Raw genomic sequence first — 16,155 nt, forward strand, 5'->3', positions numbered from 1 at the left:
CCTGTGGGTACAGAATGCATTAAAAAAAAAACTCTTTGTAGAGATTTTTATAAGTTGTCAAAGTTTCATGTGAAAACCAAAAACACTTCTACTAAAAAACTAGAAGTGAAACTGATGTCAAATTATCAAAATAAAATTTAAATGGCAGAAACAATAAATTACTTCTAAAGAAAAAAGATTCTATTAAGAATAGTGTATACCAACTGTAACAGGTGCTTAGCCTGGAGTTATTTTAAATTACAAGATAGAGAATTAGATCAGAGAATAGTTTAAGGATCGGAGTGTAGTACTCTAATCTTTCAGCTAAACACAGCTTCCAAACTGGCTGGCCAGAAAATTATGCACAAAGAAACAGCACTTCTATTACTGTCACAACAGGTAAAATAAAACCCAGTCTCAATGTTCAGGATTGTTTAAGGGCATCTTCTAATGTAAAAAAAATTTCCCAAACTGGCTGTCAGTTGAGTTTTCAAACTTCATTATGTTAGTCATGATTAAGAGTTTATGTGGAACAACTTCTTTCCTGAACTAGGTGTTATAAAGAACTACTAAAGAAATAAAAACAAAGCTTGAAGAGTTAATGTCTTTGGTCTATTTCTAGTTTTTAAATACACGGTATATGCACACTTAAAAAATTTATTCAAGGAATCAGATTAATTTAGGAAAAAGGATATCTTATAAATTACTTTTCAAATGAAATTTTTTTGAGCTGTGAAAGTGTTACTCTGAAGTACAACAATCAATCATAATATCAGAGACGCCAATGTTAATGATGCTGAGGGAAAGAACAGACTAGGAAAAGGGCAAGAAGACTTCAGCTCAGCCTGCGCCTGTCCTCCTATGTGCGTACTGTCCAGCGCTCATTCAGAGCTTCTTCACCCAGTGCTGTGAGTGTGGTCGGGCAGTTCCATTAGCACAAGTGTCATGGTTACTGTCTCTCCACACTGTGCTCAACCTCTGAGTGACTACTCACTACACAGAAAGCTTCCCTGATACGCTAAATAACCTTGGACACTGTCATTTTGGAAATTCAGCCATTTGCCAAAGACCTACAGAATATCTATTATCATCATGGGAATCTAGCTAGATAACACTTGTTAAGGCAGAGATCTAATGCATCTTCACATCCCAAGTGTTGTATCAGACAGAGCAATGCCAACTAAACAGTTAACAGTTATTAAGGTTATTTATTCAAGGGTGATGGCTGTTTTCAAAAATGTGAAGCACTCTACAAAAGAGCTTTAATTTCACTAAAAGTGAGATCTGCATGTGTGTTTTGTGTGGGAAAAAGGACAGGGCAGGAATTATAGGGAAACATTTCACTCAAAAGAAGAAATGTAGGACTACTGCAGCAGCATAAGAACCCAATGTTTAAACACAGTGGGAGGGGACACTGTCAGGACTGCTGCGGGAAAGCAGCGGAAGCTCAAGCTGACAGCATGGAGTCTTTCAGCTCTGAATTCTGTGACTTCATTTAAGGTCACAGAGCAATATGGTATAAAACCATTTAACAACTGAAATGACTACATAATGCATTTATGCTTTAGAAAATGTTCTTACCTTTTTCATGAAACTTGTGTCTTGCCTACAAATTTTTTCTCTTTTTATCTTTAGGTCTGCTACATCTGGTATTATTCTAGAGATAATCAATACATAATGCTTTAATGAACACCACAGTTGGTTACAATATTATGTCTTAAATAGAAAATTACATATAAACTCCTAAGTCTGAACTATTCAACACTCATGTCAATGACCATTTTAAATATGTCTATATAATGATATTATTGAACTGCCAAGTTCAATTAAGAATTGCACAATTTTGACTCCTAGCGCCACTGTAAGTTTAAAGCAAAACTAAAACCAAACCAAAAAAAACCAAACATGTAATTAATTATTAGATGAGATCTCCAAAGAGTATATTAAATGACATCTACACATCTTTTATTTAAAAATACATTAATAAATTTAGCCAGGGATGGCAGGGCATGCTTGTAATCCCAGCACCCAGGAGGCAGAGGTGGGAAAATTGCTGAGGGTTCAAGGCCAGCCTGGGCCACATAGTGAGTGTGAGGCCATCCTGGACCACACAGTGAGCCTCTGTCTCAAAAATCAAGGAAAAAAAGGAATAAAATATTAATAAATCGTCTCAACAACAATTAAACAAAAACTGAAAATCCTACATAAAGAAAAACCACAATACTTAAACACACTAATTTAGAAAAATAAAAACATTATCAGTAAGCACATTTGAACATCACACATTACCTGATCCCTCGAAGCTTTGCCCTATTGTCATGGCGATCCACGAGATTATGCATTACTTCTAAGACTAACTGCCTCAGTTCATAGTCTTCCATGAGAGATGATGACAACAAAGGATCCAAGAAAGATCCTGGCAGTGCAGTAACAATCGTCTTGGCCTTGTATCCAGAGGTGACCTGATTATGGGTATGAAAATAAACAAACAAGTTTTGTCATGAGTCCTTCTTTGGTAAAGCTGGTAAATTATTTGTTAAGATCACACAGAAAGTATAGACATAATTCTGAAAGAAAGATAAAAAAAATCTGGCAGGTGAGGAAAGATTTTTTTAATTTGCATATCATAAGAATGAAATTAAAAGCACATTTACTGTGTGCTAGGCACAATTCTAAGCACTGTCTATAAGTTAACTCTGTCCTTACCATCTTTGTGAAGTAGGCACCAACATATCACTACTTTATAAAAGGAAACTGAGGCTCAGACAGGTTAAGAATATGTAGGGGATAAGTACTCACTATGAAACAGACACAAGACTAGGTAGCAAGCAGTAAAGATACGACCTGTAATTTTTAAATTTAAATTTGTCAATTATTCTTTTACTTTAAATTAAGCAGTTGGTTAAAAGCAACAGGTTTTCATTTTGGAAAGCTGCTCTTTACTAATTACTTGATTTGACGCTTGAGAGGCATCATTACCTTCTAAATTTAAAATTTTTAAAGACAATATACTTAAATGTTAATAAACATTTTAAAACCATACCATACAGATTCTCAGATAGTTGATTATGGTATAGTTAGGATGAGAAGCATGATTAACTTAAGAGAATTTGTTTAAAATAAATGAATGCTTAGAGTCAAATGAAATTTCAGGTGGGTAATTTAAAACTACTATAGGCACAAGATTATAAGCACATATGGATCATTTAATATTTTTATTTTAGCACTTATTATGGGATGGAGGTGACTATTAGCAGGAAAATCAGTAGGACAACTATCTACCAAGGAAAACTAAAACTATATCCATGCCTCATACCACATATCTAAATATAGAAAGCCAAATTTTAAACATTTTTGTAAGAAAACAAACAAACCTGTTTTTGTTTAAGAGTAGGCAAGAAATTCTTAGTCAAGACACAAAAAGAAAAAAAATATACAGGGAAGAACTGATAAATCATCCAAAATTTCTACATGACAAGCGCCACAATTTTGGATGTGTTATACCTTTTCAGCCATCTACTGCTCCTCTAAATTTAAAATGAGAAGTTTTCATTTTTTTGAATTATTTTCCAAACAAGAAGTCATTTTGGAGAGTATGTAAAAGATACAGCATAATACACAGAAAGAACTTTGGATTTCCAAGCCCAAGTTCCATGCTTTAGCTCAGTGACCTTGGTGGAGTTGCTCAATACCTTCAGTCAGTCTCTGAGTCTAGACATTTCCATCTGGAAAATGGCAAGATTTTCTGCCCTCTGTATGTTTCATCATAGTGAAGATCAGACAAAACTACTGAAGTGAGGGCTGGGGATTTAGTTCAGTGGTGCCACCGCCTGCCTTGCAAGCAAACTACAGAAACAACTATATAATTATACTTTATTAAGTACGAAAGGTCACAGTGTGAGCTATTCCTTCAATCTTTTTAATAATTTAAGGTTTTAATAATTTAAAGTTAAGTGTGCCCTTCACCTGTATTAAAAGCCTTACCATAAGCAAAGATCTCAGCAACATTATCTGAATCCGCCTGGTTCCCAAGTCCCTAAAATATATAAAATGCTGCTATTACTAATAGTAATTAACATTTATATTACTTCATTTACTTACAGTATTTTTTTCTGGTTTTAACACTTTATTCTTAGTGGCTATACAGATTTTATTTTTATAATAGCTGAAGTTATGGCTCATTTTATACATTAAAATAAATTTCATATGAATTAAAACAGTTCTATAAAAAGAAATTCAACTTAAACAAAAATTCAAGTTATTGCCTCTCTAAGAAAACAGATTTATATAGGTGATGGCATGGAAATTAAATCATATGATTCTACAATTATACAAGCCAAATTAGTATTGCAATATTACACTTCACATTATAAATATGTACAATTGTATGCTAACTAAAAAGAATTCTCTAAAGTTTAAGGCAACAGAAATGCTAACTACTCTGATTTGATCATTACACACTGCACACATACATCATTAAACACTGTATACCATAAATATGTACAATTAAAATAATCTGCAAAAGAAAATTATATTTATTTGCTTTATATCTCTTGGCCCATTAATCAATAATAATCCCTTTCCATTTGTTAATTCTTTTAATCATTCACTCTTACATGTTTATAGATATATGTTAAAGAGCTATTATATTCATCTGCTATATTTATAGCAGATATTTTCTCCAATTTGTGGTGTTTCTTAAAGTTATTATTTTAATTGTACATACTTATGGGGAACAATGTGATGACCTGATAAATGTATACAATTCTGTGTAATGATCAAATCAGGGTAGTATTTTCACCACCTTAAATGATTCTTAAAATTTGTGGTTAACACCCAACAATATTTATGAAGTACAGTGTGATCATTTTCTTATTAAATGAGCAAGACAAAAATATTTACAAACTAGGGCTGGGGATTTAGCTCAGTGGTGCTGACACCTGTTTCACAAGCGCAAGGTCCGAAGTTCGGTATCGGATACAAAAAAAAAAAAAAAAAAAAAATCACAAACTAAAGCTTAAGCATATTATCAAATTAATTTTTAAAAATACTGATAGAAAGTGTTGATTTTTAAAATCAGTTTCAGTTCTAGAATTCTAGGAATAAGCCAACATTTCAGATATTCTGACATTAATTTAATAAAATGTTTATGGGACACCTGGAGCTTTCTCCCATATATGTAAGCATATATACAATGCCCAAGGTAAACAAATGTTTACTAGGTCAATAATGATGCAATCTAGTATTATGAAAGTAATAACTACTTTCATAGGACTTTTATTACTAAGACTTAAAAAATTAACATTTTCTAGTTTTAAGGTGAAATTAACCCAAGATTAAGTTTGAATTTACAGTTTAAGAACATACCCTAGTTGACTGATATCCAAAGTATGACTAGATGTTCCAAAAACAGGTACTTTCCCCATGATGAACATCATGATTTCTGACCTCTGATAATCTGGTAGGTTGCTTCCAAAAAATCCTATAGAAATATTAAGATAAATTTTTTAAATTAAGTTTGTTTTTCTAAACAACACAAAATAGTTTTAACGAAAACTTTCAGAATGTGATAAAACAATACAAACTATATATAAAACACTAAAGCTTTCTTATTTTACCTTTCCAAAATTATATATAAAGTGTGTCTAATAGATTAATATTTAGATAAAATAATAGTATCTGAAAGTCTTTTACATGTAAAGTGGTAAATAAATCATCAGGTTGAGTTGATCAAAGTTTTAGAAAAAGGAAAAAAAAATTTCCAGTGGTATTTCTGATGAAATTATTGTTTTGGTAAGGAAGTCAGTAATGAGGCTATATTTCGTCTGCTAAAGAAATCAATACTCTGGCTTCTCAGGATTACCCAAAAGTTTTAGAAGGTCATTATAATGAGTCAGGTTTATAGTTTAGTCCTGTGAATTAATTCAACACACATAATTCACTTGATGTAAAAAAAAATAAACATTTAACTTATTTACTTGCAATTTTTCTCATGCACTCTTGGGTTTTGAAAATGTTTCAAAATTATCTAATGCAGCTTTTGATGGTTTACTTCCTGGCCATAAAATATTTGCAAATTTATCATTTATTCACACTTGAAATTTCTCATTTCTCTAAAGGTCAGATATCAAGTCATGGCTGTTTTTGTTCCTTTTAAAAAATTCAATAAAATTGTTACAGAAATTTTCTCTATCTTTAATATTTATGACTATATTGGCTTTTCAATTTAACTCCTCTGCTTCTATTGACGCACCTAATAATTTATTCAAAACCAAACTATTCTATTCATCACTGTGATTGGGCCTAGAGGTAAAAGACTTACAAAAACCACATATTGTAGTTTTTTTTTTTGGTCCCGGGGATAGAACTTGGGTCCTTACGCTTGAGAGGCAGGCAGCGGAACCACTGAGCTAAATCCCCAGTGAAAACCACATATTGTAGCAATCAAAACTCTCATAATCTTAACTTTATCTGTATAAAGTATATTATTCTCAGTAACACGTTAGGGGTACACAGTTGAAGTAAGAAGCTACTCCAGTCAGTCATTACCACTAAGACATAAAGTTGTAGTAACACACTTCTGACCAACCACAGCACTGTCTGAAGAGCTAACAAGCTCTAGCACACCTCCCTGTACTCAGTAACACTTCTGTCATTAACTCACGGCATACTTCATGCCTTTCAAAAGCGTGGAAGAGTTTCCTCTAATCTTCGGCCATGTCAGAGTTACTGTAGAGCTCTGAAAGTGCTGGTGTTCACGCTGCACACCAAAGTAGTTAAGTTAGAATATCTGGGGATGGGTGTCCTGGTGTGAGTATATTTTTAAGATCCTGAGGTAATTTCAATGGACAGCAAAGGTTAAGAACCAGTGCCCCGAAGAAGAAAGCTAATTTTTCTCTTTCAAGTACATGGTCAACAGGGTACAGCAACATGTTAATTAGATATAATAAAACTTTTAACTAACTGAAAATAATCACAGTATGAAAGAAATGCAACTATTTCATACTTCACAATTTTTTTTTTAAGTTAAAGTTGGGCAGGAATCTCCAACTTGATCTACTCTGGGTATTCTTAAAAAGCTTTTCATCTCTATATACCAACTCTTGTATATTTAGACTACTGAATAAAAATGCTCATGGGTGCAGAAAAGAGAACGCAGTAGAGAGGTATGTTCTTGATTATTTTAGAACAAAGGTGGACATGGCCAACAGCCTTAAAACATAAAGGGCGAAAGCTACAACAGTCCTGTGCATGGCTCACCACACAGACATCCGTATGATTCAGCAACTACCAGAACACTGAGAAATTCTAAAAGAGAAGGATTTCAGAGATGTAATTTTTAAAAAGATACTGTACTTACTGTGCCATACTTTTCTTTTCTAAATTTTCACATTATGTTATTCTGAATGTATCACAAAAATAATTGCTTAATGTGCTGTATATATAATGTAGTGAAATGCTTAAGAAACAACAAATTAAATACAGTATTCTAGAGTGAAACAGTAATACTCAATTAGAAGTCACTAAAGCAATTTAAACTAATTCTGTAAAAGTAAAATTTGCTGATTTCATCTGATTTTAGCATACAACAAAAATTCCATAAGTAATCCAAATAAATATAAGAATCACCATAGAAGCAACTGTTTTAAGAAATAACTAAAATGTCTTAGCTTTAATGAGAATCTGAGCTGAGTCTGGACTTCACCAAATGTTCGCTAGTATGTTGACTAAGACACCCTGGGCCTCTCTCTCCTCAGGGGACAACTGCTGTGTGTGACAGAGGCACTGACCAGATGCAACAGAGTGCCACAGATTCAGCACCTCCTCAAAGTAACGCCATGCACATCAATCACAAAGTTCTCAGCAGAGGGCCCTGTAAGCTAGGTGTATGCGTGTGTTCAATGAACAGGTATTGAAAGCAGATGTAAATCAACGTATGTATATCCATAAAGCTTTAGAAATAAGATGACAAGAAAAACTGGGATTAAGTATTCCAATGGACTATTATAAAAAAGTAGCCCATAAGTGGGAAATTATCCAAATGAAAGGGATAAATTGAGGTCCAGAATAAATTTATTATTGATGGAAACAACTGGATTAGAAATTTTTAAACCTGAGGAATATATTTTGACATTGAAATTATTATAGCAGACATGTAGCTACATTTTAAAGAATACTCCCAGAGGAAGAGTGGAAAAATAGCTTGTATGCTTTAAGTTGTATGTGTGTGTGTATGTATGTACGTATGCATTTTTGTTTTTTTTGAGACAGGGTCTCCCTTTGTAGTTCAGGCTGGCCTTGAACACACTATGATCCTCCTGCCTTAGCCTCCCCAGTGCTGGGATTACGAGCATAATTCTACAGTATTCTACAACACTTGACCTTTAAATTGTATTTATATAACCAGTACTAAATGGATTTTTAAGTTTTCTATTCTATTCTTATTCTATTCAATTTTTGTACTGGAGATTGAACTTGAGGGCTTTACACTGAGCAGCATCCCAGCCTTCTTACAATTTTTATATTTTGAGACAGGGTTTTGCCAAGTCACTAAATTACCCAAGCTGGTCTCAAACTTGCGATCCTCCTGCCTCGGTCCCCCAAAATGCTGGGATCACATGTGCCTGCCACTCTGCCTGGCCTCTTGACTGTTTTTTAAAAGAAAGCTCTTTAATTCACCCTTTGTTCTTGGACCACTGGTGTAGGTGGCAGTGGAGGCGAGGGAGAATAACTGATAGCAGAGCTCAAGAATCTGCATCTGGATTTTGGTCTCTAATACCATTTCCACTGCCAGGAAGTACAACTCTTCAAAAAAATAACTGATTCCACACAGGAGCAGGAAATACAAAATGTGTTTGAAATATTTTTCCCAAGCAACACAGTGCTCAAAAAACTAATGGTTGGATGCTATATAAACAAAGAAGGTGCTTAAAAGGGCTCCCATTGGCCAAATATGGAAAAATATAAGCAACAGAATAATTAAATATACTAATAAATTATAATCATAAAGTATAAATCTGTGTACCTATAATAATGAGATAAATCCATACATTTCCACATAATACAAAGGCAGAAAAAGGGGGTCCTGCTTACAGCAGACCACTGAATGCTAGCTGATAGGAAGGAGCGAAGTTTCAGAACCATCATTTTGTAGACATCATGGTAAATAATGGTTGAAGCAAGAATTACGAATGGATGCAAAATCTCCAGAAAAGAATACCTGCACTGACTATCTTCTTAGGCTGCTTATCATTTGCAATGGGAAAAACTGAGACTGAATAGTGGACAAACAGAACAACACCTTGAGAGTGTGATCAAAATTAGCATCAGCAATGAGGACCAATCTTCACTGTGTACCACTGGCTGCACCACTTTGAAAATAACACACCATCTACACAGTATTCCAGTCAGAAATGTCTAAGCTGAGTGTAATCATGAGGAAAACACTAGACAAAACAAATGAGAAAGTTTCCTTAATAAAAAATTATAGAAAAAGAGGTGGGCTTTCCTCTGAAGAAATGCTCATGTCACCATGGAAATTCTCCCAAGTAATGGAACTAAAGAAATACTGCAGCTACATGCAATATATGACCCTAGAGTGGATCCTAGATCCAAAGGAAAAATGCTGTAAAGGATGCTACTGAGTCAACTGACAAAATGAGAGGTGGAAGGCTGACTAAAGTGCAATAACAATGCTGTATTTTACTCATGTGGATAACTTTACTCAGCCTATGTAAAAACTATCTTTATTCTGTGGAAAAAACACAAAGGGCCCAGTGGTAATGGGCCATAGTATATCCAACTTATTATGTCCAGTGGTTTAGGAAAAAAAATGTGTAAGTGTATATGTATGTTTATTTGATACACACACACACACACACACACACACACACAGAAGGGAGCACATGGAAAAGTAAATGCCATAAAATGTTAAGATCAGATAGGTATGGGTAAAGGATATACAGCATTCTTTGTCCCATTCTTATGCTTGTTTTTTCCAAATACCAAGTTTTGAGAAGTCTCAGCCATCGTTCATCTTTGATAAATGCACTGTATGTCAAGCACCTTATGTGAGAAATTTATAAACTTGCTGTTGTACATGACAGTTTTGAAAAGTGAAATGTATTTACCTATCGTTTGGATGATGGCATTCTGAACAATCTTCTCATCATTGTCTTTGGAACCTGTGTTTACACTGACACTGCTTACAGATTCCTCATGCAAATCATTTGCCTCAAATTCAACACTGAGACGCAAATGTTTCAGTAGAGTATTGAAGACCTCCAGAACAGTGGGCCCTGTAAAGGATAATTCATGTGAGCAGACATACTGCCCAGTAATGTGCACACTCGGAAGTAATTTGCAGATCTCAACACAATTTTTAGTTATTTTCTGAACAGCCAAAAATACATAATAACTTATGAGTCAGTCAATTCATTTTTTAAAAAAAATAAATGTAAATAAACAAAAGAACCTCCTAGTTATGTCAACAATCATCTACTGGCCATCCATGAGCAACCTGCTGTTTCAATCTGTGTTACAACCTACCCAAAACGAGTATAAGCCAATAAGGATTACCCAAAACTTCCTAATTTTTTTTTTTTTTTGGTACCGGGGATGAAACTTGGGACTTCATGCTTGCGAGGCAGGCGGTAGAACCACTGAGCTAAATCCCTAGCCCCTCTACCTATCTAATTTTGTCCACTCTAAATAATATGGACTGTGACAATAGTTAAGACTGATGGGTCAGAATCCATGAAATTATCATACAGTTCTCTGGAGCACAGAAGATCTACTTTGTATCTTCTGAGACTAAATAAAGAATTTCTTTCAATTATGAGACAGAAAACTAATCAATTTATCAAATTCAGGTAAACTGACTCATTCCCTGCTCTTTGTTCTATGAACAACCTGCTCATATTACTATAGCCACATTTATTAAGTCCTATGTCAGTTAGGGCTCTCGTTCCTGCCTAGTCTCAGTCATAAGCTTCTCTACACAGGTAGCTATGGTTAAATGCTTCTTCGAATGAACACAGCCTAGAAAACAGTACCTTACACACATTGGACATCAACAACTGAGATGATTCAATATATTTTCAGTATTTTATGTCATATCTCAAATAACTAGCCAACTCAGTAACTTGTTTTAATATTTTTAAGGTAAGTTGTAAAATAAACAATGGGAGGTCAATATCCAGAATGTCCATCCTTATTTAACACGGAAAGAATATTTCATTAGCTAATAGTTTTTCACTCTGATTTTGAAACAAAGAAACCAGAACAGATTCTCCCAGCTTCTCTAATTCTGTTACAGATCCTTCCATTTTTCTAATCACATGTAGATAAAACAGTGTACAATCTGTCCCTTCTCCTGCCTCCACAACTGTTATTACCACATCCCACTAACTCCACATTCCCATTCCCATGCTCATATCCCAAATTCTTCCCTTCCCACCAGCAGTGACAGTAGTTTATTTCTAATGAGCTCTACACTTGTTGCCAGTTGGATTATCTTATATCCCACCTCTGATAAAGGTGACAGTAAGTCTTTAAATTGTCACCTGTAGAACTTCTTCTACAATCGGGCTGCAGTTTTTCCTAATTAACACCACACATTCTAGAAAAATGGGCCACAAAATCCTTTGCTCATGCTAATGTACTTTCCCTCTGTTTTCTGATTACACTTTTCTCTTATGTGACTGAAGTCTGCTTTGTATTAAAGAACAAAGTGAATTTGTCTAACTGCAAGTGAACTATAGGTTGAGTATCTGTTATCCAAAATGCCTGGGACCAGAAATATTTTGGATTTCACAACAGTTTTACATGTATGTGTGTGTGTGTGTGTGTGTGTGTGTGTGTGTGTGTGTGTGTGTGTAAAATGAGATATCTGAGGGATGAAAACCAGGTCTAAACTTCTTTTGTGTTATATATATAATATATAATATTTATACTTTTATATATTTTTAGTGCCCTTGCATTTTTACTGTGACCCATCATATGCTGTCGATTTCCCACTTGTGGCGTCATGTAGGTATTCAAAATGTTTCAGATTTTGGAGTATTTCAAATTTCAGATTGTGGGGTTAATATGTTCCACCTGGATCACTTTTTTTTATGTGTAGTCTCCCAATGTTCAATACATAAATAAAATCCAAAAGATCTTTATTAGAAGAAAAAAAGAGATTGATTTAGAAGAAAATGCTTTACTATGCACTAAATACATATGAGAATAATCACATGAGCTGAGAATTTCAAGAGAAATTATATTACGTCTGAAAGTGCAGAGAAATACTTTTAAAGATTATTTCATACACAGCTATACTAATGTAAAACAGATCAGAAGTACAGTAACGCGTCCTTTTACGGTTTGAGCAGCACTTACCTATGGAACCTTTAGCAGCAATGGCGACAGCCTCTAACAGAACCTGAATAATACCTGCTCGAACCCGTGGAGAATCTTTCTTACGAGCATCAAGATGTCCTAAAATCTCCTGGATCACATGGTGAGAATACTGAGCCTAAAGGAAATGAGAGAGTACAAAGATTGTGAACAAGTACATATATCTCAGAATAAATCATAAGAATGGAAATCCATGTGACACTTCAATGTCCAATCACTCAAGACTGGTATTGATGAGGTAATATTTAAAACCATTCTTTTGAAGAATAAACAGGATACTGGGAAACATACATGAAACTCAGTGAAAAAAAAAAGAAGCAAATTACAAGATACAATAGTCCGTAAAATTCAATCTCTTAGTGTTTTTCTAATTTTCTTTTGTGGTGCTGCGAAACTAACCCAGGGTCTTGCCATGTTAAGCGAGTGCTTTACCACTTAGTTACACTCCAAGCCCTTCAACTGGTTTTTAAAAAGTAAGACTAGAATTATATGTGTCTAAATATTAATACTGGTCACTTCTGAGAGAAAGTGAGACCTAAAATTCTTATTCCTGTGTTTCTCTGTAATTTCACAAAGAACATTTAACATACTCTTACAATTTGACAGCGAATCAAAATGTCATTAAAAAAGATTATGATATGTACAGTACTTCTTCCTTCCCCAGACAAAATACAGGCTGATTATGGATATATTACAATGCTATTACAGAAACATCACAGTGCAGACCTCACATAATCAAAAGCCACTATCAAAAGGAAAATTTTATCAGTGTATAACAAACAAAATTGAAATCAGATGATCCACAATTTACAAAGACAATTTTACCACATTCAAATGAATGTGATCAATTATGGTGAATGATACTGAGACCCAAAAAGAAATTGCTGGAATAATTTTTAATTTCAATGAACGTTTTTTTTTTCTTTTTAAACATAGTAACAAGGCATTTTTTTAAAAACCTCATCTATACCTGTCTTCAAGCTAGTTCACCTTTCTCTCATTTGGAATAGGTGGCTTTACATTAAGAAGCTGTGTCTTATATATAATGGCTACTCTGCTCAAAAGCAAGAAATTTCCTCCCACTTCTATTGATTTAGATAATAGATTTCATGTACTGGTATTTCTGGCATTTTTGTCACAACATATGTACTTTCACAACAACCCCAAGCAAAGATTAGGTCTTTGTTTTTGTTTTGTCTTTGCTTTAAAGTTAGGTTAAAATTGAGGAATATTAGACACACTAATCTGAAACAATCTCTTCCCCAGGAAGCTAGCTGCATGCTTCTCACGTGTGAACCTTACACAATTAGTCTGCCTTACAAGGAAAGTAGCTGCTTGATTTACTGTCGAACAAGAGCATTTCAGAGGGTGAGTGGGGTAGTGCTAAAAACCATATAAAGTAGGGCTATCCTAAGCAAACCAGGGCGTATCATCACTTTGCTTATAAGGAATTAGTCAAGAGTATCATGGCTAAAAAACAAGAAATAGAATGAATGGAATGAAACTGCAAAGATATTATACCCTGAATTCTATGTGTAAGTCAGATTTATTGAGAGTCCTCTGTCTATGGTAAGTCACCCTTACACAAACCTTAAGGCAGTATTAATGAGATGAACAGCTTTGAGGAGCAACATCACAGAGCAGCTCAGTAATGTAAAGCCTAGGGTCAGAGTTGCTCAGGTTCTAGTTCTGGCTCCATTGCTTAACAACCAAATAGCTCACAGCTTAAAAGATAGCTACTTAATATCTCTGCACCTAAGAATGCCTCGCCTAACTTATTTATCTACACAATAACGGTGGTTTTATCATAGGATTTTTGAGGCAATTCATTTGTACAAAGCACTAAAATTCTATTACATGAAAAATGCCCCATAATTACTAGATATTGCTACTCTTCAATTGGTGGTTCTTTGGCTATTACTATAATATTGACCATAACAATAATGATGACAAAAGTCGTCTCATTCGGAAGTAATCAGATGCCAGGCTCTCTTCTGAGCACTTTCTTATGGATTTCTCATGTATGCATAAATAGCACTAGGAGGAGGGTTCAACTCCGTTATTCTGTGCAATTCACAATATAGATAAGGCAGATTTTGGCAACTTACCCAAGGTATGGAGAAACTCCAAGGAAGGCCCAGAAGTGAATCCTAGCCTGACCTCAGACCCTGCTCTTAATCATACCTTATTACTTTCAAGAAATCAATGGGGCAAAAAAGTAAGCTCTACACAAGACACTTCCGCAAATGCTCCACTGTATTTGGAACCCATCTACACAAACCCTTAAGGATGCAAATCTTCTTCATGCCTGGCTTGTTTTTAAGAGAGACTGAAATATTACCTAAGAAGAAGACCTACATTAATGTTATGATTCAGGTACTTGGCATCTGTATGTAAAGGACAAGGGTATAATCCAGTCTCTCAGAAGTCTTAACTGTACACCAAGGTAGTCTTTTGCTGCATATTACCATTTACTTAGATCAATGGACTTCATACAATATATGTCAAAGTTCTTTCTAAAACAAAGTTGTAAACCAGAAGTAGTCTTGTGGATACTTAAAAAAAAAGGTTTGATTTTAAGTTTTTTCAATTTTTTAACTCTGTAATTTACTCTTTATTATTTTTTGTAAAAAACAAATTAATTTTCCAGTTCCAGGGTTGAACCTAAGACCTCACACATGACAGGCAAGCATTCTGCCACTGAGCTACACCCCCAGCCCTCATTATTTTGAGACACAGTCTCACTAAGTTGCCCAAGCTGGCCTCAAATTTGCAATCCTCCTCTTCAGCCTCCTAAGTAGCTGGGATACAGGTGTGTGTCACTGTATTCCACTGGTAAAAAACAATTTCATCTACCAACTAATCTGAATAAAGATGGGTGAATGATGAAAAAAATACAAGGCTGGGAAAGACCAGGAGAAAAAGCTTAGATTACGTTCACAGATTATAAGATCTACTTCTTACCTACTAAAATAATATCAAATTGAAAAAATGATCTTTCCCTATCTAAACTAGCTTTATAATAACTATCATTTATTGAAAATCTACTTTATGCAAGACACAAAATATCAACCTTATTTTAATGGTTAATTAAGACCATAAACTCTGGAATAAAATGATCAGAATTTGCAAGGTGACTTCAGTTTTGACCTGTGTGTCCATCAGTGAATTATTTAACCTTTTTAGAGGCTAATTTTCTGACCTACAAAATGAGAGTAACAATACTCAATTCATAGAGAAAGGAGAATTACATTAGATAAAGCATAAAAGGTTATTAACTCAGTCATGGGGCACAACCAGCTCTTGATAAATGTTAGCATCCATGTGAATTTGTAAATAAACTATTTACTGCATATTAAAATCTTCCAGAGATGAGGAAAATGGAATTCAGAGAGGTTAGATAAATCAAGTTTGTACAACTAGTAAACAGCTCATCCAGCATGTAAATCTTGGTGTGACCTGAATTAATATCTGTGCTGCTTCTGTGGACTTTATCTCCTTTAAAGCAGTGATGACTTTTTAAGGAATTAAAAATGGAAATGGAATTGAAAAGAATTGAAATTCCTCTTGACTTAAGAGCCAGTCAGGTCTGTTCATGTTCTGATGGGGGGTGTAGAGGGGTGGGGAGTGGCCCTGTGCAGTAGGTAAGTGTTTCATTAAAAGGTTCCATAAAGACTGAAGAGTGAATCAGGTATTAACTCACAGTGAATGTTAGCTATTGTTAGGTACTGGATGCTGCCATACTAAATATGAATTCCAATACCAGTCTATCCC

At 34.5% G+C, this 16,155-nt stretch overlaps 1 protein-coding gene across 5 annotated transcripts in view; it reads right to left on the reverse strand.

Annotated features, from left to right (window-relative positions):
- Positions 1-16,155, reverse strand: part of Efr3a (EFR3 homolog A) — an 88,815-nt gene that overhangs the window by 21,527 nt on the left and 51,133 nt on the right. For all 5 annotated transcript variants that reach the window (XR_015441390.1, XM_004837935.3, XM_021251926.2 and 2 more), the window contains exons 9-14: positions 12,364-12,499; positions 10,110-10,277; positions 5,347-5,461; positions 3,964-4,015; positions 2,269-2,441; positions 1,561-1,636 (exon numbers count right to left, since the gene is read on the reverse strand). Coding sequence is in view for 4 of the 5 variants with exons in the window: in XM_004837935.3 (XP_004837992.1) it covers positions 1,561-1,636; positions 2,269-2,441; positions 3,964-4,015; positions 5,347-5,461; positions 10,110-10,277; positions 12,364-12,499 (720 nt within the window). In the remaining variant the exon portion in view is untranslated. The remainder of the gene's footprint in view (positions 1-1,560; positions 1,637-2,268; positions 2,442-3,963; positions 4,016-5,346; positions 5,462-10,109; positions 10,278-12,363; positions 12,500-16,155) is intronic.

Source organism: Heterocephalus glaber, unplaced genomic scaffold, assembly GCF_053883595.1.
Source record: "Heterocephalus glaber isolate CG9 unplaced genomic scaffold, H.glaber_assembly_v1.0 deba00000281, whole genome shotgun sequence".
Lineage (NCBI taxonomy): Eukaryota > Metazoa > Chordata > Mammalia > Rodentia > Bathyergidae > Heterocephalus > Heterocephalus glaber.